Source organism: Apus apus, chromosome 16 (genome assembly GCF_020740795.1).
Source record: "Apus apus isolate bApuApu2 chromosome 16, bApuApu2.pri.cur, whole genome shotgun sequence".
In the NCBI taxonomy this organism is placed as follows: Eukaryota; Metazoa; Chordata; class Aves; order Apodiformes; family Apodidae; genus Apus; species Apus apus.
In genome coordinates this window covers 3421335-3443200 of record NC_067297.1, presented here as the reverse complement: position 1 = coordinate 3443200, position 21866 = coordinate 3421335, and the positions used below count along the sequence as shown (strand labels likewise).

The 21866-nt window shown below is 59.2% G+C and overlaps 4 protein-coding genes across 10 annotated transcripts in view; 3 read left to right on the top strand and 1 right to left on the bottom strand.

Moving 5' to 3' along the window:
* Positions 1-630: 630 nt before the first annotated feature.
* On the top strand, positions 631-3063 carry CFAP73 (cilia and flagella associated protein 73). The gene is made up of 6 exons (XM_051633625.1): positions 631-1419; positions 1551-1655; positions 1718-1918; positions 2034-2255; positions 2541-2699; positions 2797-3063. Exons 1-6 carry the CDS (start codon positions 1207-1209, stop codon positions 2974-2976), a joined length of 1080 nt encoding a protein of 359 aa, XP_051489585.1. The 5' UTR covers positions 631-1206; the 3' UTR covers positions 2977-3063.
* Positions 3064-3201: 138 nt separating this feature from the next.
* DDX54 (DEAD-box helicase 54) lies at positions 3202-10520 on the bottom strand. Of its 2 annotated transcripts, none has more exons than XM_051633613.1 (20): positions 10338-10520; positions 8455-8593; positions 8296-8366; positions 8027-8212; positions 7884-7933; positions 7729-7770; positions 7384-7479; positions 7139-7260; positions 6917-6978; positions 6623-6754; positions 6151-6361; positions 5560-5694; positions 5051-5272; positions 4888-4961; positions 4586-4789; positions 4294-4439; positions 4116-4226; positions 3923-4027; positions 3610-3707; positions 3202-3524 (listed from the first exon to the last, which is right to left on the bottom strand). In XM_051633613.1, exons 1-20 carry the CDS (start codon positions 10518-10520, stop codon positions 3301-3303), a joined length of 2613 nt encoding a protein of 870 aa, XP_051489573.1. In that variant the 3' UTR covers positions 3202-3300. The 2 variants fall into 2 exon arrangements, with proteins under 2 accessions (XP_051489573.1, XP_051489574.1); XM_051633614.1 differs by lacking the exon at positions 10338-10520 and adding an exon at positions 9315-9376.
* RITA1 (RBPJ interacting and tubulin associated 1) lies at positions 9425-11455 on the top strand. Of its 4 annotated transcripts, none has more exons than XM_051633632.1 (3): positions 9425-9652; positions 10543-10604; positions 11106-11455. In XM_051633632.1, the coding sequence occupies exons 1-3, from the start codon at positions 9450-9452 to the stop codon at positions 11246-11248; spliced, it is 408 nt and encodes a 135-aa protein (XP_051489592.1). In that variant the 5' UTR covers positions 9425-9449; the 3' UTR covers positions 11249-11455. The 4 variants fall into 4 exon arrangements, with proteins under 4 accessions (XP_051489592.1, XP_051489593.1, XP_051489594.1 ...); XM_051633633.1 differs by having other exon boundaries at positions 11058-11194; XM_051633634.1 differs by lacking the exon at positions 10543-10604 and having other exon boundaries at positions 11106-11245.
* Positions 11456-13650: 2195 nt separating this feature from the next.
* The window catches only part of TPCN1 (two pore segment channel 1), a 47760-nt gene continuing 39544 nt past the window's right edge, over positions 13651-21866 (top strand). Inside the window, exons 1-2 of one of the 3 annotated variants that reach the window (XM_051633615.1) lie at positions 13651-13671; positions 13909-14845. In XM_051633615.1, coding sequence (XP_051489575.1) covers positions 14734-14845 — 112 coding nt within the window. In that variant the 5' untranslated portion in view covers positions 13651-13671; positions 13909-14733. The other 2 variants (XM_051633617.1, XM_051633616.1) reach the window with 2 other exon arrangements.

The following is a 21866-nucleotide window of genomic DNA, read 5'->3' as shown; positions in this document are numbered from 1 at the left end:
GGAGGAGAGGGTGCAGGAGGGGATGGAGGGACAGGTCAAATCTGGGCACCCTGCAGGGGTGAAGGGAGGGATGGAAAAGCCACAGATGGGCAATGGAGATGAGCAGAGTCTTCAGAGGGGAGCAGGAGGGATCTGAGCTTGCCTGGGAGGAGAGGATCAGTGCATGTGCCTGGGAATGGCCAGACAGAGCAGGATGGGATCAGGGTGTAACAGAGGCTGGAGCAGCACAGAGGGCTCTGGGTGTTCTGGAGGGGAACAGGAATAAACTCTGTGAAGTGAGGAGTGAAATAGTGTACAGAGGGTGATGGAGAAGTGAGTGCAGGAGGGATCTGAGTGTGTGTGGAGGGTAAGGGGGGGGGTGTGAACACACACGGGTGGAATGAGGGGGACCTAAGGGCACGTGGAGGGAAAAGGAGGCGCTCCTGGGGCATGTAGAGCGTGGTTAGAGAGCTGTGAGTGGGACTGACCTGTCCCCAGGGGCCCTTCGTGCAGTCCCTGTGCCCAGCACCCCACCTGCTCGGGCAGTGCTTGGAGGAAAATCCCAGGGCTCTGCGGGAGCCTCCGGCTGCCCCCGGCAACGGTATTTGTGCTGCTGCCATGGAAGCAACTCGTGCCGGCCCCTCGGGGAGGAGGAGGAGGCACCCGGCAAGATGTCCTCCCGGCTGGAGGAGCATTTGTGCACGGCTGTGCGGGAGAAGCTGCGGCTGCTGTGAGTGAAGATCCCCCCCGTCCTCCCCACGGGGAGAGCAAGGGCTAAACCGCAGGGCCAGCACATCCTGTGTCCCTGGGGTTCTGTTGGTTTGTGCTCCTGTTGTCAGGTCCCCAGGCTGTCACTGGGTGGGTGCTGGGTTCCTTGGGGTGCCACTGCTGGGGTGGGTGTCCCTGGGTGGGTGTTGGGTCCCCAGCTGGGGCACCCTGGTAAGTATCCAGGCTCCATCTCTCCCTGCACCCCATCCAGAGATGCCAGGACGCTTGGGTGCCCACATGGGTGGCTTTCACATGGGTCCCCCCCCCTTGGAAATGGGGATCTGCAGAGTCTGTTGCCCCCACGGTGGGCTGGGGGGAGGCAGGGGGATTCCTTGGGGTCTAAGCAGAAAGCTGGGGTTGTACCATGACCTGTCCTTTCCCCAGGACATTGGGGTGGTGCTGGGGGCCTCAGGTGGAGGAGGCAGGAGGGAGATGGGGTGAGTGGAGAGCAGGCCCCCCATGCTGAGCCCCAGCCAGCAGCAGGGGTCCCTGGGGGTCTCAGCCCTGCCATGTTGGTGGGTGCTCTCCCCACCCAGCTGTGATGAGCTCCACAGCACCCATGGCAGGACGGTGCTGGTGTGGGATAGCACTGCACTGCTGCCCTCCACGCGCTTGCTGCTGAGGAGACGGGAGGTGGCAGAGGTGGAGAAGGCCCTGCAGAAGCAGCGGGAGGTAGGGGCAGTCCCCAGCCCCCCCATGTGCCCTCTCCCCGGGGGCTGCAGCGTGCCACGGGAGCCGAGCAGCCAGCGGGCACTTCCCAGCCTTGCCTGGGGCGATGCTCTCAGCAGCCGGTGATCCCGCAGGATTTTCAGCAGAGGATGGAGCACCTGGAGCAGCGCCGGCAGCAGCTGGGACGGCGGAAGGAGGAGCTCCGGGATGTCACCCTCCGATTTGACGCCTTCTTCAAGGTGCCAAGGTGGGTGGTGGGGCTGGGCTGGTCCTCGGGGCCCCGCTGACCCTGTCACCACAGGCTTCGGCGGCCAGGCAGGAGCGGGAGCTGCGGCGGGCAGAGGAGGAGCAGGCACGGGTGGCAGGGCAGGAGGCTGAGGCTGCCCGACTGCACCAGGAGCAGGAGGAGCTGCTGCAGCACAGGGAGAACCTGGCCCGGCACCTGCGGAGCCTCTGCCGCTTCAGGGACTGCCTGAGGGATGTGCTGTCCAGCACCGGGCAGGTGAGCATGGAGGTCCTCACCCTGCATGTCCCCACACCCCTAATGGGGGGCCAGCCCTCTCCAGGGCAGCAGCTCCCCTATCCCTGCAGCCTCTCAGCCCTTTCTTATTGCCCAGTTCCAGGACATGCAGAGCATGCTGGCCCATTTCAGGGTGCTGGTGGGAATGCAGGCAGCCCTGGCACAGCAGACAGCAGCCGGGCAGGAGCGGGTGGCACAGAGCTGGGCACGGCTCCAGCAGCACCAGCAGGAGGTCAGCAGGGAGCTCCTGCACACCAGCAACCAGCTGGCCCAGCTCCACACACGCCTGAAGGACGCCCGCCGTGATGTGCTCCAGGAGGTAAGGGGGGGGGAGGTGTGGGGTGCCCCAGGATTACCCCCACCCCAGGGAGAGGGGCAGTAGTATGGACCCTAAGCATGTTGCAGAGGGGAGGTGCCCGATGTGGCAGCGGTGGGAAGCTGAGCTGGGGGCCCCCATGTGCCCAGAAAGCATCACCAGCAACTGTGCATGGGGAAGACATAGCAAGGACTCCTGGGTCCCCCTGTCCCAGCTGGGTGGGCTGCAGGGGACATGAGGCAGTGGCTGCAGCAGGGACCCAGGGCTCTCTGTCACTCTGTCCCCCAGGAGTCCCGCTGGGCTCGCATCCAGAGTGTGGCCACCCAGAAGACCCTGCTGCTGGGGCAGATCAAGCTGGCAGTGCTGAACCTCTTCAAGCTCGCCACCACGAGGCTCAAGGTCCCTGTGGACGTGGCCATGGAAGACACCAAGGCCCAGCTGGACATGGTCAGCACAGTCCTCTCCCCTGGGCGGTGGGGCTGGTGGGGACACAGGGACATTCATGTCCCTGGGTGGCTGTGGCATCAGGCTCCCCGCTCTGCAGGTGCTGCTCTGCATGCAGGACATGGCTGCCAGCTGTGCCAAGTCACTCCCCAGGGAGCCGGGGCCGTGTCCCCCACACTTGCCTCCAGCCCCCAGCACACCCCCACTGTGCCAAGGGGGTGCCAGGCTGCCTCCAATCCAGGAACAGCCCCCAGGAACAACTGCCTGCTCCCGGGGCTGAGCCTGACCCCCCTGGGTACCCTCCTGCAACAGGCACCCCAGGCAGTGGGACCCGGCTGCCACAGAGGAAGGGGGAGCTGCCAGTCGTGTCCAGGCTGCTGGTATCTCCAAAAAAAGTGCCTCCTGTCAAAATACAACCCTGCTGTGGACCTGCAGCACCTGCTTGTTTTAGGACTGCGCCTGGGGGCGGGGGAGGAATTACCCTGTAGCAGGGACAGAGCCAGGGTGCAAAACCAGCCAAAATATTTAATGTCTCCTTCCCTGGCGCCGAAGCCCAGACGGTGGGGAAGTAGGGAGGAAGTCAGGTGGGGCACAGCCCCCTCCCCTAGACCCTCTTCCGCAGCTTGCCCTTCTTGGCGCCCGCCACCCTGCGCCCAAAGGCCATCTGCCGCAGCTGCTGCACCCGCTGCCGGTTCCGCGCCCGCAGGCGCTTCAGCCCCCCGCTCTGCAGGAACCGCTGCTTGGCCGCCTTCTTGCGCTGCTTCAGGATCTGCTGCTTGTTCTTCAGCTCCGAGCGCACCCTGCCCTGGGCGGGGGGCTGTCCCTGCCCTGCTGGGACACAAACACACACACAGAGCTCACGAGGTGGCAGGGGTGTGAAGGTGGGGCTGCGCTGCTCGCCCCGGGGACTCACCGTGCTTGTGCTTCCCTCGGAACTGCTGCCTGCCTCGGTTGTCTTCCTCGCCCTCATCCCGCTCATCGACCTTGTATTTCTGCTTCCACTTCTCGTAGCTGGGCCGGGGTGGGTTAAGGGAAATGTGTGGTGACCCAAAATCACTTGACCCCCCTTCAATCAGTTCATCCATTGTGGGCTCTGAGCAGCCTCCCTTCCTCAGGGCCCTCTGGCAGGGGATGGACCCCCAGGCCAGGAGCAGGGCCAGCTCCAGGGCTGCTGGTGGGCCCAGCCCTGCTCCCCCCCAGCCCTCGCTGTGGCACAGGCAGGATACAGGTTGTTCTTGTAGGAGCTGCTGATGTAGCGCCCGCTCTCTGTTCGCACCTTCTTCTTGTCCTCCTGGCCCGTCTGCCCCACAAACCGCTTCTTCTTGCGGTCCCTGTCAGAATGGGGAGGGCAGTGGGACCGGGTGGTGGGACCCCCAGCTCCAACTCCCCCCCCCAAGCCTATGGCCAGACCCCACTCACCACTTCAGCAGCTGCTTGTTCTTGTTGAGGTTGTGGTTTTCATCGCCCATGAGATCCAGGACAGCTCCAGCTGCCTGCTGCTCGAAGGGGCTGCCCTCGCCCACGCTCAGCCTGCAAAGGGTGGGTGGTGAGAGCAGCCCCTGGGGCAGGAGGGCAGGGGGAGCCCCCCCAGACTTACCCCCTCTCGCTCTCAAAGTCCTTGGGCCGGTAAGGGATGTAGAAGTCCTGATCCTGCTGTGCCGGCTGCTGCGGCTTTTTCCTGGCACCGTCTTCTCCCCCTCGGCCCCGCTTTCGCTTCTGGCCCACCACGTTGGAGAACACGTCCTGGAAGGGGATGGTGGATGGGATGGAAGAGCTGTTTCCCCCCACCAGTCACTGCACCAGCCCCTGTGCCCTGGCACAGCCCAGGGGCCCAGGCCGAAGCTGCCTTGCAGCAGCTCCAGCGTGCCTGGCAAACCCTACCCTGTTACCTGGAGGTCTTCCTCCTCTCCTCCTCCTCCTCCCTCCTGGGGTCTGGGGGGGTCTGGGCACAGCCCCTGCCCTTTGAGAGCTGCTGCCCGTTTCTCCTGCTGCCCACGCTGGAACTTCTCGATCAGGGCACGGTCGTGGCGCCGCTTGGAGCGCATCACGGAGCTGGCCAGCGTGCGGGAGGTGGCGTTGATCTCAAAGATGGTCTGTGCCAGGGGTGGGAGCCCAGGTGAGCTCACGGCCAGCGGCAGGGGCCTTCCTCCCACCCCAGGGACCTCGTGTCTGAGGACAGGTCTCAACTCACCGCCTTGGACTTGTAGGTTTTAATGCTGTCCACGAACTTCAGCCTCTCCAGCTCCGTGTCTTCGAAGCGAGCACCTGGGGAAGGCAGACACGGAGAGGGGCACGGATCAGCTCCTTGGTGAGGGGGATAGGGTCCCCTCCATTGGTGTCCCCGAGGCACTTACTGAAGAGCGGGTGGATGCCCAGCTGGGACACATCCAGGTCCTTTGCCCTCTTGATGGACTCGGGCGAGGGGCCGGGCCGGGAGCGCAGGTACTGCTTCTGGGCGTTGTCGGCGACGCGGCGCAGGCTGCTCAGCTCCAGGGAACCCTCGTGGTCCGTCAGCAGCAGGCACTCCTCGTCATCCACCAGGCTCTGGGGGACACGGCCCAGGACCCCACCAGCATCTGCAGCTCAGGGGGACACCGTGTCACCTCACTGGCAGCACCCACCCTGCAATTGCTGCAGTGGGTGCAGCAGCTGCAGCCCTGGGGCCAGAGGGAGCAGAGCCAACAGCTACAGGGAACTTGGTGGTGTTGAACCAGCCCCCATTTTCTCCAGCTGCACCCCAGGAAGGAGAGCACATCACCCCTCTGCATGAATGCCAACCACCGACTCCAGCCAAGGATAAAAGCCCAGTGGCCACACAGCCAGTGTCCCAGCTTGGACATGCCTGTGGCAAGGTCTGTTGTACCTGCGGGCAACTCCTGGGCACCAGCGAGGACCAGCGGGTGCCCCAGGAAGAGATGGAGGTCAAAGACGTAGGGCATCTCATCAGGAGCCACCAGGGAATAGGCAGTGCCACTCCGGCCAGCCCGGGCCACACGACCTGGCAAGGGGAGGAGGAGAGTGGGAAACCAGACCCAGAGCCAGCCCAGCCCCTCCCCACACAGGCAGGGACCCACAGGTGTCCCCGGGAGCCCCTTGCAGGTGACATTCACCAGGTGGGCATGGCTGGCGAGGGCTGTGGGTGGCTGGGAAAGGAGGCAAAGGGGAACCCACCACATCCCATCCTGCAGGGAAGGCACCAGCCCTGTCCCCAAGAGACCCCACAGCTGGGGAATGGAGGACATTTTGGCCCCCACTTTGTCCCCAGCCCATCTCCTGCTGTCACAACACAGTGACCTGCCCCAGAGATATCACCCCCAACTCGGGAGCATCAGCACCAGCCCAGCAGGGTACAGGGATGGGGAAAAACAGGAGACAAGAGCCAACCCGCTCCCACCCTGTCACCCTGAAGCACCCCGAGGTTGTCAGAACCCTGCAGGGGGGCAGCAGCACCCACCAACACGATGCAGGAAGAGCTTGGCCTTGGCAGGGAAGCTGTAGTTGATGACATTATCCAGCATGGGGATGTCCAGCCCACGGGCGGCCACGTCAGTGACCAGCAGCACCGGGCACTTGCCCTGGGAGAACTTGGCAATGTTGATCTTGCGGGCGGTCTGGTCCAGCGAGCTGTAGATGTGGGTGCAGCGGATGCCCTGAGCTGTCAGCAGCTGGGGAGAGGGAAACAGAGATGGTCAGATGCACCCTCAGATGGCTGGGCACGCACCCACGCAACCATCACCACAGGGTGCCCAACCAGATCCCATCGGGTACGCTGGGATTTCTCCCTCCACTTGGGAAACAAAAAGAGATGGAAACTCCAGCAGGGATGTGCCCCACAGATGCAGACCCCACGTTTGTCTGGAAAGGAGCCCACCCGGTGCCTCCCCTTTAACAGGGGTACATGCTGGGCACCCCCAAATGCCACCTGCCTCCTTGAGATACTCCGTGTGGTGCTTGGTGGCCACAAAGACAACGGTCTGGTCCTGGGGCTTCACCACACTCCGGAGCAGGTGGAGCAGCACGGCAGGTTTGTCGTCCCCACGCACGTGGAAGAAAGCCAGCTGTGAAGGAGGGCAGAGCTCAGCTCCTCTGTGTCCCCACGCCAGGCACTGCCACCCTCTCTGTCCCCTCCTTGTGAGCCTGGAGCCACCACAGGGTGGCTTGCTGAGGTGGGGGTGGTAGGGGGTGCAAAGCCCATCCCAAGTGCCCTCAGCCCCTCTCACCTTGAGCTGCTCGCTGAGCTTGGACTCCACATCCAGACGGATCAGCATCGGCTCGGTGAGCCCTGCGGGATGTGGTGACATGTGGGTCACATGTGGGAGGTGCCACTGGGACCCTCGGCCTGGGCACACCCGCTTGGCCCAGCTCAGTTTCAGCAGACCTGCAGGACCACCGTGCTATGTCCCCATCCCCAGGCTCCCCCTCCAGCTCCAGCCCCATCTCACCAGCCCGGGCAAACTCCACGAGCAGCTTGGGCAGCGTGGCGGAGAAAAGGACAGTCTGGTGACAGTCTGGGAGCCGGGCGATGATCTCCTGGAGCTGCTCAGCAAAGCCCATCTCAAAGAGCCTGCAGGGGAGGGGACAGGGGGACATGGCAGGGCCATTCGGTCCCTCCGTGCCCAGCCCTGCCACCTCCCGGGGCACCTCACTCCCCCATGGGGACACTGGGGTCCCCCCACACCCCGCTGACCTGTCGGCCTCGTCAAACACCACGTACTCCACCGTGTGCAGCTTCAGCTTCATCTCCACTGCCACGTGCACCAGGCGCCCGGGGGTGGCAATGATTCTGTGGGGACAGAGCTGGTGACAGGACCAGGTAGTGGGGAACAGTGTCCCCACACCTTCCCGGTTGCAGGTCCCAAATCCGACCCAAAGAAGACAACAGAGACCACCCCCTTGTCCCCCCATGGGGAGCACGGGAAGATGCTCCAAGGGAACAGTCCATTGGGCTGCAGACACCAGTGATGTCCCCCAATGGTGGGTGGCTCTCGGGGGCCATTTCCCCACCAGGTCCCCTTCCCATGTCCCCACTCACATGTCGGGGTTCTCATGCAGGGCAGCAAACTGGTCCTCCATCCTGCAAGAAGTAGGCAGAGAGGCTGGAGTGGCACTGGGCATGCAGGCCAGCTCAGCCCCTCGCCAGGTTTTGGAGAGGCTTGAGGGAAGAGGGGACCCGTGGGGACATCTTACTTGTCTCCTCCCAGGATCAGGGCTGTCTTCAAGCCTGTGAACTTGCCCAGCTGAGAAAAAACAAACAAACAAGTCAAGGGGGGGTGTTAAAAACCAAACCCCTCGTTCCTCGTTGTCCCCACTCGCCCCTGTTGTCCACGTACCTCCTTGGTGAACTTGAGGGTCTGCAGGGCCAGCTCTCGGGTGGGCGAGAGGACGAGGGCACGTGCCCCGGCCTGGCTGGGCGCCTTCAGCCTCTCGAACATGGGGATGAGGAAGCAGGCCGTCTTCCCGCTGCCCGTCCGCGCCATGGCCACCACGTCCCTCCCGCGCAGGATGGGGGGGATGCTCTGCCCAGACACCCCCTCGTGTCACTGCCGCCCGCACCGTCCCACCGCCCCCGGGACAGACCCCCCCCCCCCTCCCCGCTCACCTTCCTCTGGATGGGGGTGGGCACCTTGTACCCCTTCTTCATGATGCCCCTGAAGACAGGGTAGCTGAGGCCTGCGGGGACAGGGAGAGTGACGGGGGTGGGCGGAGGGGACGGTGTGTCCCCCCACCCCGGGGCGGCCGCCCCCTTCCTCACACGCACCCATGGACTGGAAGCCCCCGGATTTCTTCTTCTTCTGGTTCTGGGCCCGCACCATGGCCCGGGTGTCGGGCTCTGCCTCGGCGCCATCCCCCTCCTCCTCCTGGGGGGCTGGGAAGGGGGGCAGGGGGGGCGGGGACACCTGGGGACAGCGGGGGGGACACGGCTGAGGTGGGACAGGTGTCCTGGTGGTGCTGGGGCACCGCGGGCTGCCCTGCCGGCGGGACCTGGGGAAGCGGGGCTGGGACACTGGGACAGCAGGGCTGGGGATACTGGGGACAGGAGGAGTGGGGACACTGGGACAGCAGGACTGGGGATACTGGGGACAGGAGGAGTGGGGACACTGGGGACAGCAGGGCTGGGACACTGGGACAGCAGGGCTGGGGACACTGGGACAGCAGGGCTGGGACACTGGGACAGCAGAACTGGGGACACTGGGACAGCAGGACTGGGGACACTGGGACAGCAGGACTGGGGACACTGGGGACAGCAGGGCTGGGACACTGGGGACAGTGGGGCTGGGACACTGCACCAGGGACACTGGCATTAAGGTACTGGGACTGGGGACACTGGGGACACTGGGGACAGCGGTACTGGGGACACTGGCACTGGGGACACTGGGGACACTGGTTTTGGGGACAGCAGCACAGGGAGAAGCGGGGACGCTGATCCCGAAGGGTACCGGCACAGGGGACAGCGGCCCAAGGGGACCGGACACACCGGTACCGGACACGGGGGGCCCGGGCACGTGGGGACAGGGACACAGCGGTACCGGGGGCACCGGCACTGCTGGCAGCGGGGGCCGCGGCACACGGGGACACGGCGTGGCCTCCGTGCCCTCCACCCCCCCCCCCCGCTCCTACCGGCGCTCCCCGGGGCTGGCGGCGGGCGCGCGCCGGCGCCATGTCGGTACCGGCGGAAGCACGTGGGGTGGGCGGGGCCGGAAGCGGCGGGTCCCGGTGGCGGGGCCGGAAGCGGCGGGTCCCGGTGGCGGGGCCATGCGGGCGGCCCCGGGCTCCGCTCCCCCCGCGCTGCCGGGGGGCACCCGGGGCAGCCGGAGGCTCCGCCGCGCCCGGGCCTCCTTCGTGGACGAGTCGCTGTTCGGCAGCCCCGGGGGGGCCCGCCCGCCGCCTCCCGCCTTCCCGCCTCCCTGGGCCGTGGCTCCCGCGGGCTGCGGCCCCCGGCCCGGCAGCAAGAGCAGGTGAGCGGCGGCACCGGGCGCTGCCCGCGGCTTGGCCGAGTTGTCGGGGCTCCCTGGGCGCCGGTAGCGCCGGTAGCCCCGGGCGGTGCCGGTGCTGCTGGAGGAGGAGGGCCCTGCTCCCCGTTCCCCGCCCGGCCGGGTTGTTCCCGGGAGGGTTCGGGGCTCCGGGCCCCCCCGGTACCGACCCCGCCCGTCCCCTCGCCCCGCGCAGGATGACGAGTCCCGCTCCCTCCTTCTGCGACGAGTCGCTGTTCGGTGCCGCGGGTCCCGCCCGGGGCGGGAAGGAGGATGTCAGCAAACTGCAGCCGCTGCTCTGGAGCCCCCCGCCCGCCCCCCGGGACCGGCCCAGCGGGACCCCCCGCGGAGCAGCGGAGCCGGGCCGGGAGGGCACGTCCTGCGGCGGGCAGCGGTCCCGGAGCCAGGGGGGATCCCGAGGTCGGGGATCTCCGGGCAGGGGACCTTCCCAGCCCCTCAGCAGGGTGAGCACCCCCTCCGAGGGGCTCTGCCTGGCTTCGGAGAGGTGTCAGGCCCGGAGCCCCGCAGCCCCCCGGGGCCCTGCGAGGAGGGACAGGTTGAAAAGTGTGTCTGGAGCCCCCCCGGGCAGGAGCCCCCAGGCCGTGGGTGGCTGCAACCCCAGACCTCCCTGGAAGTGAAGCCACGTGTCCCTCTGGATGGAACAACCTACCTGAGACCTCCTGGTGACCAAGTCCCTGAGGAGCCTGGGACCTCCCGTGGCTGAGAACAAAGGATGGGGATGCTGCTCCATGTGGGAGGAGAAGCTGGGAGCTGAGGATGGCCCCAGGCAGGCTTGGTGACAACAGCAGCTCCCCTCGACTGTCCAGTGGGTCACCAGCTGAGGCACAGTCATCAGTCAGGTTCCTGCTTTCCAGGAGGAGACAGGACTGCCTGCCATGTATCTCCAGGGCCCATCCAGGAGAAGGAGCAGGCACAGGTACACCCACAGCATGGCTGGGGGGGGGACAGGCAGGGCCTGAGCTCGGGTGGAGCCCCCAGACCCAGGAGCAGAGGGTGCCCCCTGGGGTGGAGGCCCCTGAGGGGAGCTCTGCTGACCAGTTTTTGGGGAGAGGGGAGTCCTGCCCCCCTTCCTGCCTGTTCAGTCACAGGGTCCTGGGGCTCAAGGGGACTGCAGGGGGTCTCTAGCTCAGCTTCCTGCTTGAGGCAGATGAGCTGCGGGCTCTGCCAGGGCTGCTCAGGGCTTTGTCCAGTTGGGTGGTGGAAACCCTGAAGAACAGAGGCTGCCCAGCCTCACTGACCTCCCCTCCCACTGCTCGGGGTGTAAAGTTGCCCCTTATATCCAGTCAGAGCCTTCCTGGTTTGTGCCTGTTGTGCTGTGCCCCTGAGCACAGAGCTGGGCTCAGTCCTTACCATCACCTCCTCTTCACAGGTGCTGGGGGGCTGCTCTGAGGCCCCCTGAAACCTTCCCTTTTCCCAGCCCAGTTCCTCAGGCTCTGCTCATGGGATGTGTGCTCCAGCCCTGACGGCCTTGGTGGCTTCCTGCTGGCCTGGCTCCATTTCATCAGCCCTGTGAGGGTCTCCTTTGGAAGGAGGGAGAAGGGAGGACGAGCAGAGAGGTGAGGAACAGCATCTCCCTGCATCCTGCTGCTGGTGGGATGCTCCGAGCTGGATGGGGTTTGTGGAGGATCTGCCACAGGGATCTCGGTGGCTTCTGGTGAGGAGGACGTGCTGAGGGGTTGTGTGATCCTGTGGGTTGTGGCTGAGGGTGGTGAGGAGCTCTCACAGCATCACCACCACGCTCGTCAGCAAATAAATGATCCAAGGGAAGTCTGCTGAGTGTTTGGTCCGTGGGACACTGCTGTGGGATCTTGGCACAGCACCTCCTCAGGTCTGAGCAAAGCTCCTCCTCAGCGTTTGTTCCTGAGGTGGGAGAGAGCAGATCAGCCTGTAGGAACACAGGCAGGGAGGCAGATGAAGGGCACGGGCTGGTGGCTGGGGGTTTGCAGGCAGTGTCACTGCTCCCCCGGGCAGGGAGGCTGCAGTGACAAGCTGCTGAGATCAGGGGGTTGGATCTAGATGACCTTTGAGGTCCCTTCTAGCCCAAACCGGTCTGTGATTCTATGAATCTGAGCCTGTTCAGCTGAACTGGGCTGTCAGCACAGCGACATTCTATGGCAGAGAAGCTGGAGTGTGATTTGGACACTAGATGGAGACAAGAGGGTTAAGGATTGCCGGGAAAACAGAGCCGGGAAAACAGAGCCCTCTTCCCTCGCAGCAGGTGGAGGAGTCAGAGCCAGGAGTCACCAGCACAGGGAGTCAACTGCTCAGACTCTGGGCAGCTGCTCGGGGCAGGGCTGGAGTGCTTCAAAGATGAAGCCTCTGAAAGTGAAGAAGAGATTTTTGTCTGAAAAACAAGTGGGCAGTGGCTTGTGTGGCCAGTTCATCCCCACTGCAGTGTTCAGGCTCCGAGGAATGGAGGGGGAAGCTGGAGCCCATCACATCAGCCACACACTTTCCTGTCCCACCCTGGCCCAGGGTGTCCCTGAGGCCTTTCAGGAGGTCAGAACTGGCACTTCTTTGATGTTTACACCACAAAGACAGTGTTGGTTCTCATACAAATGTGTTGCTTGGATTTCACACTTGGGTTCTCACTTGAATTTGAGGCTTTCCTGCTGTCCTGTTCTCCAAGAGCTGTGCAGTCCATGCTGTGCTGCTGCTCTGGGCTCTGCCTCTGGGTGCAAGTCACACTTCCCACCTTTGACTCAACCCTGACTCCTTCTCTTGTGTCTCTCAGCCAATCTGGAAACTGCTCAGCTTCCAAAACCAGCTGTGCCCAGCCCTGAGTGCTACCAGCAACTAGGAAAGCTGGTTTTACGTGTGGGCAACATTATGTTTGTTGAGTCCACACCAGCTCCCTTGTTTGTCAGCTTTCTGAGAGCCAGTGCTGGTTCTCAGTGCTCCAGTACCAGTGTATTGAGTTGTGTCCTTTGGTGCTGAGCATCCTGTCCTGCTGTAGCTCCCTGGGGAACCCTGCAGCTCCTGGTTCTGCTGTTTCACTGTTCCCTGATTGCCTGTGGGTCTTTTAAAGCCTTTTGGCTAGCTCTTGTTTGAGATGTCCCATCACATTGTCCTTGCAAATCCCACCCTGGAGGGTGGCACAGAAGTACCACGGAGAAGGGGAGGCCACAGGGAGGCAGAAGAAAGGCTCTTTTGCAAAAACGTTGGTAATCTGAGACTGGATATTTCTGCTCAGCTGGCAAGGGGGATGCTCCAGCTGGACAGAGGCCTCGGCTACCTGAGCCCTGCTGGTGGCAAAGTCAGTCAGAGCCACCGGGCAGAGCTCGGTGGCTTCACCAGGCTTAGAGGGACTGTCCCGGGAGCTGCCTCAGCGAGAGAAACGCTCAGCCTTGACCCAGGATTTAGCCCCTACACGCTGGGCTGCTTGCTTCCCGCTTGAGAGGCCTCACCTCAGCGACGGACGCGGTCCGGGTTCTCGGGAGCACCGACAGGACAGGGCGGCCCCTCACGGCACCGGCTGGACCCGCCGCTCGCCGGGCCCAGCTCTTCCCTGCGGCCACCGACGCCCGGCTGGAGCGCGGTGGGCCCGGGGAACAGCCCCCCGGGCCGGGGAACAGCCCCCCAGGGCCAGGGAACAGCCCCCCGGGCCGGGCCGGGGTCTCCCCGGGACAGGCCCCGGCGGGCCGGCAGCTTCCGGTGTCCCGCCGTTGCTAGGTAACCGCTCTGCTCCCCTCAGACCCGGTGGGCGGGGCCTCGGCGCAGCCAATCGCAGCCCGCGCTCCTTTCCCCGAGAGCCCGCCCCTTCCTCCGCCCGCTTGAGGCGCGCTGGCGCTTAGCGCCGGGACCAATCAGCATCCGCGCCTCGATTGAGAGGCAGCTCCGCCGCCCAATGAGAGGCGGGAGGGAGGGGGGGCGGGAATAATCGGGACGGGTGGGCGGGGGCAAGAGCGAGAGCGGGTCGCGGATTGGTGGGAGGGGAGGCGGGTTTGGCCAATGAGGGGAGGCGGGGCGGGCGCTGGGTTCAGGTGCGGCGGCGGCGGGGCCGGTTCGGGGGGTCCGGGGGGGTCCGGGCCTGGGGGGGTCCGGGCCTGGGGGGGGCGGACGGACGGACGGACGGACGGACTCGTCCGCCCTAGGGCTGCGTGGAACCCGTGTTTGGGGGTTTGGGGGTTTGGGGGGGGTGGGGGCAGCGGGGCCGGTTTGCGCGGGAGCCCCGGGGAGGCCGCGGTGACAGCCCCGTCTCGGTGTCCCCTCTCTCCTAGGCCGAGGGAAGAGCCCGGTCCCGGCCGCGGTGCCGGCTGCCCAGCCGTGAAGTGTCCGCCGCCCCGGTTCGACCCCCGGTTCGACCCCCGGTTCGGGCCCCGGTTCGGCCCCGGTTGCCGCGGGAGATGCGGCCCCCGCCGTGACTGCTCCCTGCCCTCCGCAAGGAGCGGGGAGAGAGCTGCGTCTGGCACCGGCTGCCCAGCGACCCCTCCGGCCTCGTCCAGGCCCGGCGCCGTTTGGTTTTTGTCCCTCCAGCTTTTAAAGAAACCGGTGACTTTGCGGCGGTGCCGTCACCCCCGGGGGGGGGGAACAAACAGCTTGATGTGTGCAGCCTCCGCTCGGCCTCTTTTTTCTGCTTCTTTCCTCTCCCCACGTGAAATCCAGGCGCGTTGGCATGAGCGGGGGCAGAGCCCGGTGTGGCAGGGACGCTTAGCATCATGCTGGCTGGGGATGGGTCAGCTCTGCCTGCCCCTCCTGCTGCGTGCTCAGGAGCTTGTCAGGAAGCTCTTCCTTGGCTCTGGCCTCTGAGCTGTGCCCTGGCTGGAACAGGCAGCCCAGCCTGGACTTTTTGAGTTTGAACTTCTGCGTTAAACCCGGCCAGTGAGCCCAGAATCCTGCCAGTGCCCTTTGCAAGGCAGCCACTAGGTCCTGTCTGAACTGTGACCTCCAGAGATGGGCACACGCGTCTTCACCTTCTCCTATCCAGAAGACACTCCCCATGGAAGACTTTCTGGGGAGAGCTTTTGACACCAGCCCTTTCACAAGTGGAGCTGAAAAAGGAGTTCTTCGAAGTTCCTGGAGTTAGGAGCCCCTGAAGGGACAGGATGGCTGTGAGCTTGGATGATGATGTTCCCCTCATCCTCACCCTGGATGAAGGAGGAAGTGGCTCCTCGGCCCCCCTTGGTGACCTGGATCGGGAGGAGCTGCCTGATGAAAGTAAGAGATTGCTTTGTCCTTGTTTCCTGCCCCCTGTGCTGGCCTCCCTGGTGTTTCTCTCCGTGGTGGCTGCTCTTTCTTGCCCTTGCCAGGACCCAAAGCTCTGTCAGGCAGCGTCCTGGCCTGAGAAAAGCAGATCAGGAAGGTGCTTCTTGGGATACTTGTTTACTGGCAGCACCCGTGGGACACGGGGAGGGCAGAGGACACTGGATGGATGGGTTCTGCTGTTGCTTCTTTGTGGTTTCTGTGTACTAACCTGTGACCTTGCTGTCCTTAAGCTCAGCTCCCTTTCCCACTGGCATTTCCAGAGTGTCTCCTTCTCCTGGCAGTGCTCAGCTCAGCAGCAGCAGCTGCAGTGGTGTCATGTAGTGGTTTGTTTGCACCATAAAGCCTCTGTCCTTTGCAACTGTTGTTTGGCCCCTTTCTAGTTTACATTCTGATTTTTGCAATGAGGAAAGTGTTGATAAATCCCTTTAACATCTTTATTGTATTCTTACTAAAGAGCCTGGAGTACTTTGAGATAATTGATCCATACTCTTGGTAACCCTGGGTGCTCAGTGGGACAGAGCCAGCCTGTGAGTGTTGGGAGGGAGAAAACCAGCATCTCCATCTCTGAGCAGAGGTGCTGTCTCCTCAGGAGATCTCTGTTGAAGCCATCACCCTGCAGCAGATGTGTCAGTGAGCTTCTGGTTGGTGTTACTCCTCACAGAAGGTGTTGGAGCAGTCTTGCTCAACACGCCCCTGACTTCCAGCTGACATTGCAGGTGGATGCCCAGGCCCTGGGAGCCTGTTCAAGGCCTTCCTGCCACAAGCTCAAGTAACAAATAAATAATTTCCTGGCCTGGCACCTGGGTTTTGTTTTGTTTTTGTTTTCCTACATTATACCTCTCTCCCATGCTGCTTTTGTGATTTGATTTCTCTCTTGCAATCATTTGGGTCCTCTTAATTTTCTCCTTCTGTGACTCCTGAGCCAGTAGCTAGTTCCTGACAGTCAGGATTCCTCCTCCTCTTCCTCTCCCAGCCCTGCCACACACATTCCTGCCTAAATTGCCCAGCTGAGGTTATCTAAGCTTTGCTGCATTGTTGCTCCACCACATCTGCTCTGTTGCATCTGTTTCTCTTTTCAAGTATAGCTCTCTGTTGTCAAGTTAAATAGAAGAGAGAATGCTTCCTCTGCCTGGGAATGTATTAATGGGCTTTCTTGTGACTAATTTTAATTGCTCTTCTCCCCATCTTTTTCTTCCACCAATCTCCCATCCCTTTAAAGAAGTTATGTGAGGTTTGGCATTTGGTTAAAGCCAACATGATTATGTCAGAGCACAAGCATGAGGTTGAACGTATTAATAAATAAAAATATTCCACAATTTGCTACAGGGAAATTGTTGAGGGACCAATTTTGTGCTTCTTTATGAGATTGCTGTGTGGCTTTTGAGCACGAGTTTCTTGGGATTCCTGGAATGAAGTGTCTGTTGGTGTGGAAGAACAGTTATTTTGGCTTAGATGTTTTAAAGCTGAATTGGCTGAAGAAAGATAAAGCTTATTCTGTGTGAGTGATACTGAATGATACGGAGGCTTCTGAATCAGGGGGTGCTGAGACTTGGCTTGAAGGATTAGGGAGGGAAGGCAGGAATAAACAACTTGAAAGGCACGTTGATCTCTGGAAGTGGGAAGCTTAAATGAGGCAGGGAGCAGCCTCACCCCGTGGCTTGTTACAACAACAGAATGCGTGGCCCAGCTTTCCTCCCTGCCTGCAAGAAACATCTGCTGTGAAATGCTGCAAAGTTGTGTCTCCCAGAGGCTTGAGGGACTCGAGTGTTTCTTCTCTGCCTCCACTGAAGTGGCATCAGCAGAACTGTGTAATTTTGTGGTTCTTTTTAGAGGCTTTGTCCTTTTTTTTGCAGGGAAAAAGAGTATGTGAGCAGTCCCTTTCAGGAGAGGGAGAACCTGCCAGGGTGGTGATGAGGGCAAGGAGACAGGGAAGGTCTGGAGGCTGGTTCCTTCAGGTTTGGTCTGCCTTGTGCCTAAATTCTTGGAAGAGAATATTCAGCCAGAATTTGGAGGAATGGCTCCCTTGCTACTGCACCTCACCACCCACTCCTGGGCATTTAGTGGCAGGTTTAACATGAAGTTTTATTGACCTGTGACCCCCAGATACCAGCTGGGACTGCAGGGAAAGGCCCATCCTCCTCTTCCCAGGTGACACCAAGGGAAAGACAAAGTGAGTGTAACCACCCTCATGCCAAATTAAAACCTCAGAGGTTGATCAGAATTAAGTCACACCCCAGTTCTGTGTTGCCACATCATGAACCTCTCTAAATTATAATCCCTATTCCAGTCTCTCTGAGCACTGTGTATTGGTGTGGTTCTCATGGTTTTTTCAGGAACTTCTTGAGTCAACCAAACTTGATCCATCTGGCTTTGTTATATCCAGGTCCTTGGACAAAAGAATTGGTGGGTTTGGGGCTCTTGGTGTTGATTGTCTGGAGATTCAAGGCCAGGTTGGATGGGCAACCTGGGCTGGTGGGAGGTGTCCCTGCCCACACAGGGGGGCTGGATCTAGATGATCTTGAAGGTCCCTTCCAACCCAAACCATGCCATGATTCTATGAAATACAAATTCCTGGGTTGAAATAAGCAGTACCAGGGTTTTCTGAAAGCAGCCCTGTTGCAGGTGTAGGAAGAAAGGGCTGAAGTGCAGGGATAGATTCCTTTCCAAATCTGGCAGAAGGGTTGTCTTCTGGGTGAGTGAGTGCCTGGGGGTTAGGGTAAAAGAAAGCTAAAGGAGAAAACTGTCTGGCAAATGACATTCTTAAAGAAAATGCCCAGCTGCAAAAATTAATCTCCCTCATCATACAACCCTTAAGCACTTGATGGCAGAAAGTACTTGCACAGGGAGGCAAATTAAGGCTCTGCCTTCCTGCTGCTGGGAGACACATCCTTCAGGGAGCTCCTGTTTCCAGCCCCTGTGGAAGGTCAGAGTCCTGTGAAGTTGACAGGAATTCAGACCACATTCAGAAAAGTGTGGTTCCTGTGGTGCTGTTGTTTCTCTGGCTACAACATGAAGCACTCGGGGTGGTTTTTCTCACAGACTCCAGCAGCTGGAGGAGGCAGAAGTGCTTTCATGACTTGAATCCACGCTAATTGATAGGAGGCTGCCCTTCCCTCGTGCATCTTACCTGAGGATCTGAGTGCTGTGCACCCTCTAATTACAATTCCCAGCACCTGTCTGAGGTGAATGACTAATGTGCACTGAATTTCTGTAGAAAGCAAAAATGGGGGTGCAGTCCTTGCCTGAAATTTCCCCCAACTGCATGCTGAAACTGGTGAGAAGCAGCTGGGGTTTAGTGATTTCCTGTCCCTCATCCAGACTTGTGGGAAGCCTTCAAACAGGCTCCTCAAGATATCTCAAAATGGGAGGTATGTTTTCCATACACAAAGGCAGCCTGGATAGCCTTGAAACTCTAGGACAGTGTCTCTCCTTGAGCTGATGGGAACTGTAAGCAATAAATGAGTGTACATTGATTTATCCTGTATTAGATCAGATACAAGATTCTCCTTTGCCTCCTGCATGGAAATTGCTGCAGCTTCAAGTGGAGTTTCAGTGTGTTCAGAGCAGAAAGTACAGCTCCAAGTGTTGTGTGGGGAACAATATTGATATTGTGTGTCTGTTTCTCCCACACAATGGGTTATGGCAAGTGGAAGAAGTCATCTTTAAACTCTGGGTTTTTACAAGAAAGGAACTGCATCCACTATTGAAATAAAAATTAATTACTGTGTACGTGTTGGGGGGGGAACAACTGCAACAGCCCAGTGCAATGTTTTCTGGAAGGATTGTTGGCAAATGGGAAGTTCTAGCTTGGAATGTTGGTGTTTTCAGCTGAGCCTTTGCTATTCTGGTTTCTGCTGCCTGAAGAGTCAGGAAGACCAGAGCCAGCCTGGCCTCTTGGGTAGGAGAATTGTTGAGGTATGTGCTGTGAAGGAGAAGGTGGCCCAAAGTGCCTAAAGAAGGTGACATTTCATTGTGGGTGAGGATGGAGGGGCTTGCTCAAAGTGTGAATGAGGAGGAGTGGGACTTTGGTCAAGGAAAGCAGTGACTGCCTCCCAGCCTGTTGGTTGTGCCTCTCAAATGGGGTGTGGGGTTTTCTGGGGGGTTGTGCCTCTTCTCTGGCCTTGCTGCTGCAGGTTGGCCCCATTCCTTGGTGGTGAAAGGTGTGGAGAGGCTTCCAGCAGAGCTGTTGTTCTGGTGATTGGCTGCTGGGAACTCAGGTGGTGGTTCTGAAAACCATTATGGCATTAATGGGTGTTGTATACAACAAGCTCATATTTTATTTTATTTTTTAAATAAATAATTTCTTAGACCACAGGTAGACAGGTGCTTTTGGGAGTGGCCCAGGAAAGTTGTTCTTTTGAGACATACGAGTCTCCTGGATTGGGATGTGTTCAGGAAGTGATACAATTCTCTCCTGTGTTGGATCTGGTTCCAGAATGTGTTTGTATCAGCAGGGAAAGAAATTCAGTCCCTCTGCTTGGTCCAAAATGCAGCTCACGGGGTCAGTGAGTCCCTACTCTTCAAACACCTCTGTTACCTTCTTCCTTCTGCCACTTGCTTTGGTGCCATCTGTGGATGAAAGAGATTTCCAGGTGTAAAACAAGTGTGTGCTCTCTGGTGGGCTGAGGGAGAGAGCAGAGAATAAATAAGTTATAGATAAAATACCTGGCCTTTGGGGAAAGGCTGTAGCCTCACAATCTCTTGGTAGCTGTGCTTCTTGGGGAGCTACTTCAGTTGCTGTGAATGCATCCTGGCTTTGCTACCTCTGAAGGAAAACAGGCAACTTGAAATGTAGTCAGTCTGGTAGATGTAAGAAATCCTTCAGGATCTGTAGGTTTTTAGATGTGTGAAGGTAAGGGTTTCAAAAAGGGTTATTTGGACTTGGGCACTGGTGATGAAATGCTGCAGCTAATTGATCTGAAGAAATAGGGGATGAGGGAACAAGCAAATCCTTGCAACAGACCTGGCAGATCCTGAGATCTCTGGCAGCCAAGCTCTGAAGCAGCCTTTTTGGATTATCTGGTGCCTTTCTTGGCTGCTGTGCAGGAGGTTTCCTCGCCTCGTGGCTCCTCATCCTGCCAGTTTGCCTTTCATTAGTTCCAGCAGCACTGCTTCCTCTGCCACATCCAGAGGTGAAGCACGGCCAGGGTGCGGGGCTGGGAGCTCATTTTCAGGAGCAATCCAGTGCTGCTTGAAGCTGCTCCTCCTCATAGCCTGGGCAGGTCAGTTAACATCCCTGTGGTGGATGTTTCCCATCTGCAAAGCACAGATCACACCTTTTGTGGGCATGGACAGGTAGGTTTCCTTCCTTTGTTCTGAAGAGGTGCTGGTTTGCATTGCTCTGCATGATTCCTTTTCCTTGGGAGGTACCTGCTTAACATTTATAGAGGGAGGCTTTTTGTTTTTCTGAAGCACAAGTGGTGGTTCAGTGCTGGGCTGTTGTTTATGCCTCTGAAAGTCTCCTGTCTCCAACCTGACATTGCCTTGCATTTTGCAACTCCTGCCAGTGCTTCTCTAATCCTTTCCTGGCCTAGATGATTTATAATGAATGTTTTAAGCAAGCAAAGCGAAGCAAAACTGCCTCCGAGATGAGTGAGGGGTGAAAATCTTGGAAGGGGAAATGAGCACCCAAAACATAAGGAGATTATTGTTTTCTCCTTCAGTACAATTCGTTTCCCTGGGTGATGAGCTCTGTAAACTCAGAGGAAGGAGGTGAACGCTGCTTTTTAGGAGTGTCTTTCGAGATGGTGTTGGAAATAGTGGAAAATGTATTTCTGCTCTTCAGTTCCAAATGCATCATCCCCTGGAATCTCATTTATCCTGAGAATTCAGGTTTTTAAGGCAGGACTGACTGCCTTGGCTGTGCTTAAATATTAACAGTGCTGGGAGGGCAGAGCTGGTACCTTAGATTCAAGCAGCACTCTTGTCCACAACTCCCCAAAACCATTTCGATCAAGACGTTTCCAGCATCACTCAGTGAATGTGATACCTAGAGAAGAAAAACCAGGAGCAGAGAGGGAAGTACCAGGAGGAACTGGGAGCTGCAGTTATCTTTTTTTTTTTTCTTTTTCCAGCCTGCCTTGTTTTCTTAGCCCTGCAGGAGATGGGTTTGCACAATGCACACATTGTGTGTTTCACAGTAGGATGCTTTGTCAAACAGAATCTCTGCACTGTTGACTCTTTCCAGCAGTAAAATAAAATACATTAAAAAAAAAACCAACAAAAACCCACCCAGTGATTTGGTCTTGAATGCCCCATGCTGTTCACATCTGAGTGAGTACAAGCCTGTACAAGGTAAAGAAGACTTGGGTTAGTGTTCCCATTATCCTGGAGTCAAATGGTTCTTTCTCCTTTGTCACCTCCCAGGGCTCTGGTGCTGGGTATCATCTTTCATGGACACTCCTTGGAAATTAGGGAGGATGCAGCAGAGGGGGTCAAGGAGTCTGGAAGCTTCTTCTCCCTTATTTTGTGGAGATGGGAGTAATGACCTTGATCTTTGAGGGAGGGAGCCCATTCCCTTTGTGTGCCTCTTTCTACCTCATCTTTTTTGGGGCGAGGGCAGCAGAAGGGGCTGGGCTACGTGTTCTCTTGCTGGTTGCTGTTGGGGTGAGGGCAGGTGCTGTGGCACCAGAGGGCTCTGCTTTTCAAACAGGTGCTCCTGGAGCTCCAAAAGATGGTGAGGAGTTTGAATGTGCTCAAGCTGCCGTTTCCCATCGACGACTTTCCGGCTCTAACCGGTCACTCAGCCACGGCAGCCGAGTTGGGAACATTTGGCTCAGGAAGCGGAACAACAGTTGGAAGCAAATAGTGATTAGTTTTTTCATGACTTCCCAGGGAACGCGTTGGTTTGTTCAGTTTTTCCCCCTTATTTTTGTGGTTCCTGCGGATTTTTAAGGCACTGTCGGTGCAGGATGTTCCGTTTAGCCAAGCTTGCTTACTGGCAGATTAAAATGAGCAAAGGCTGGGCATGCTG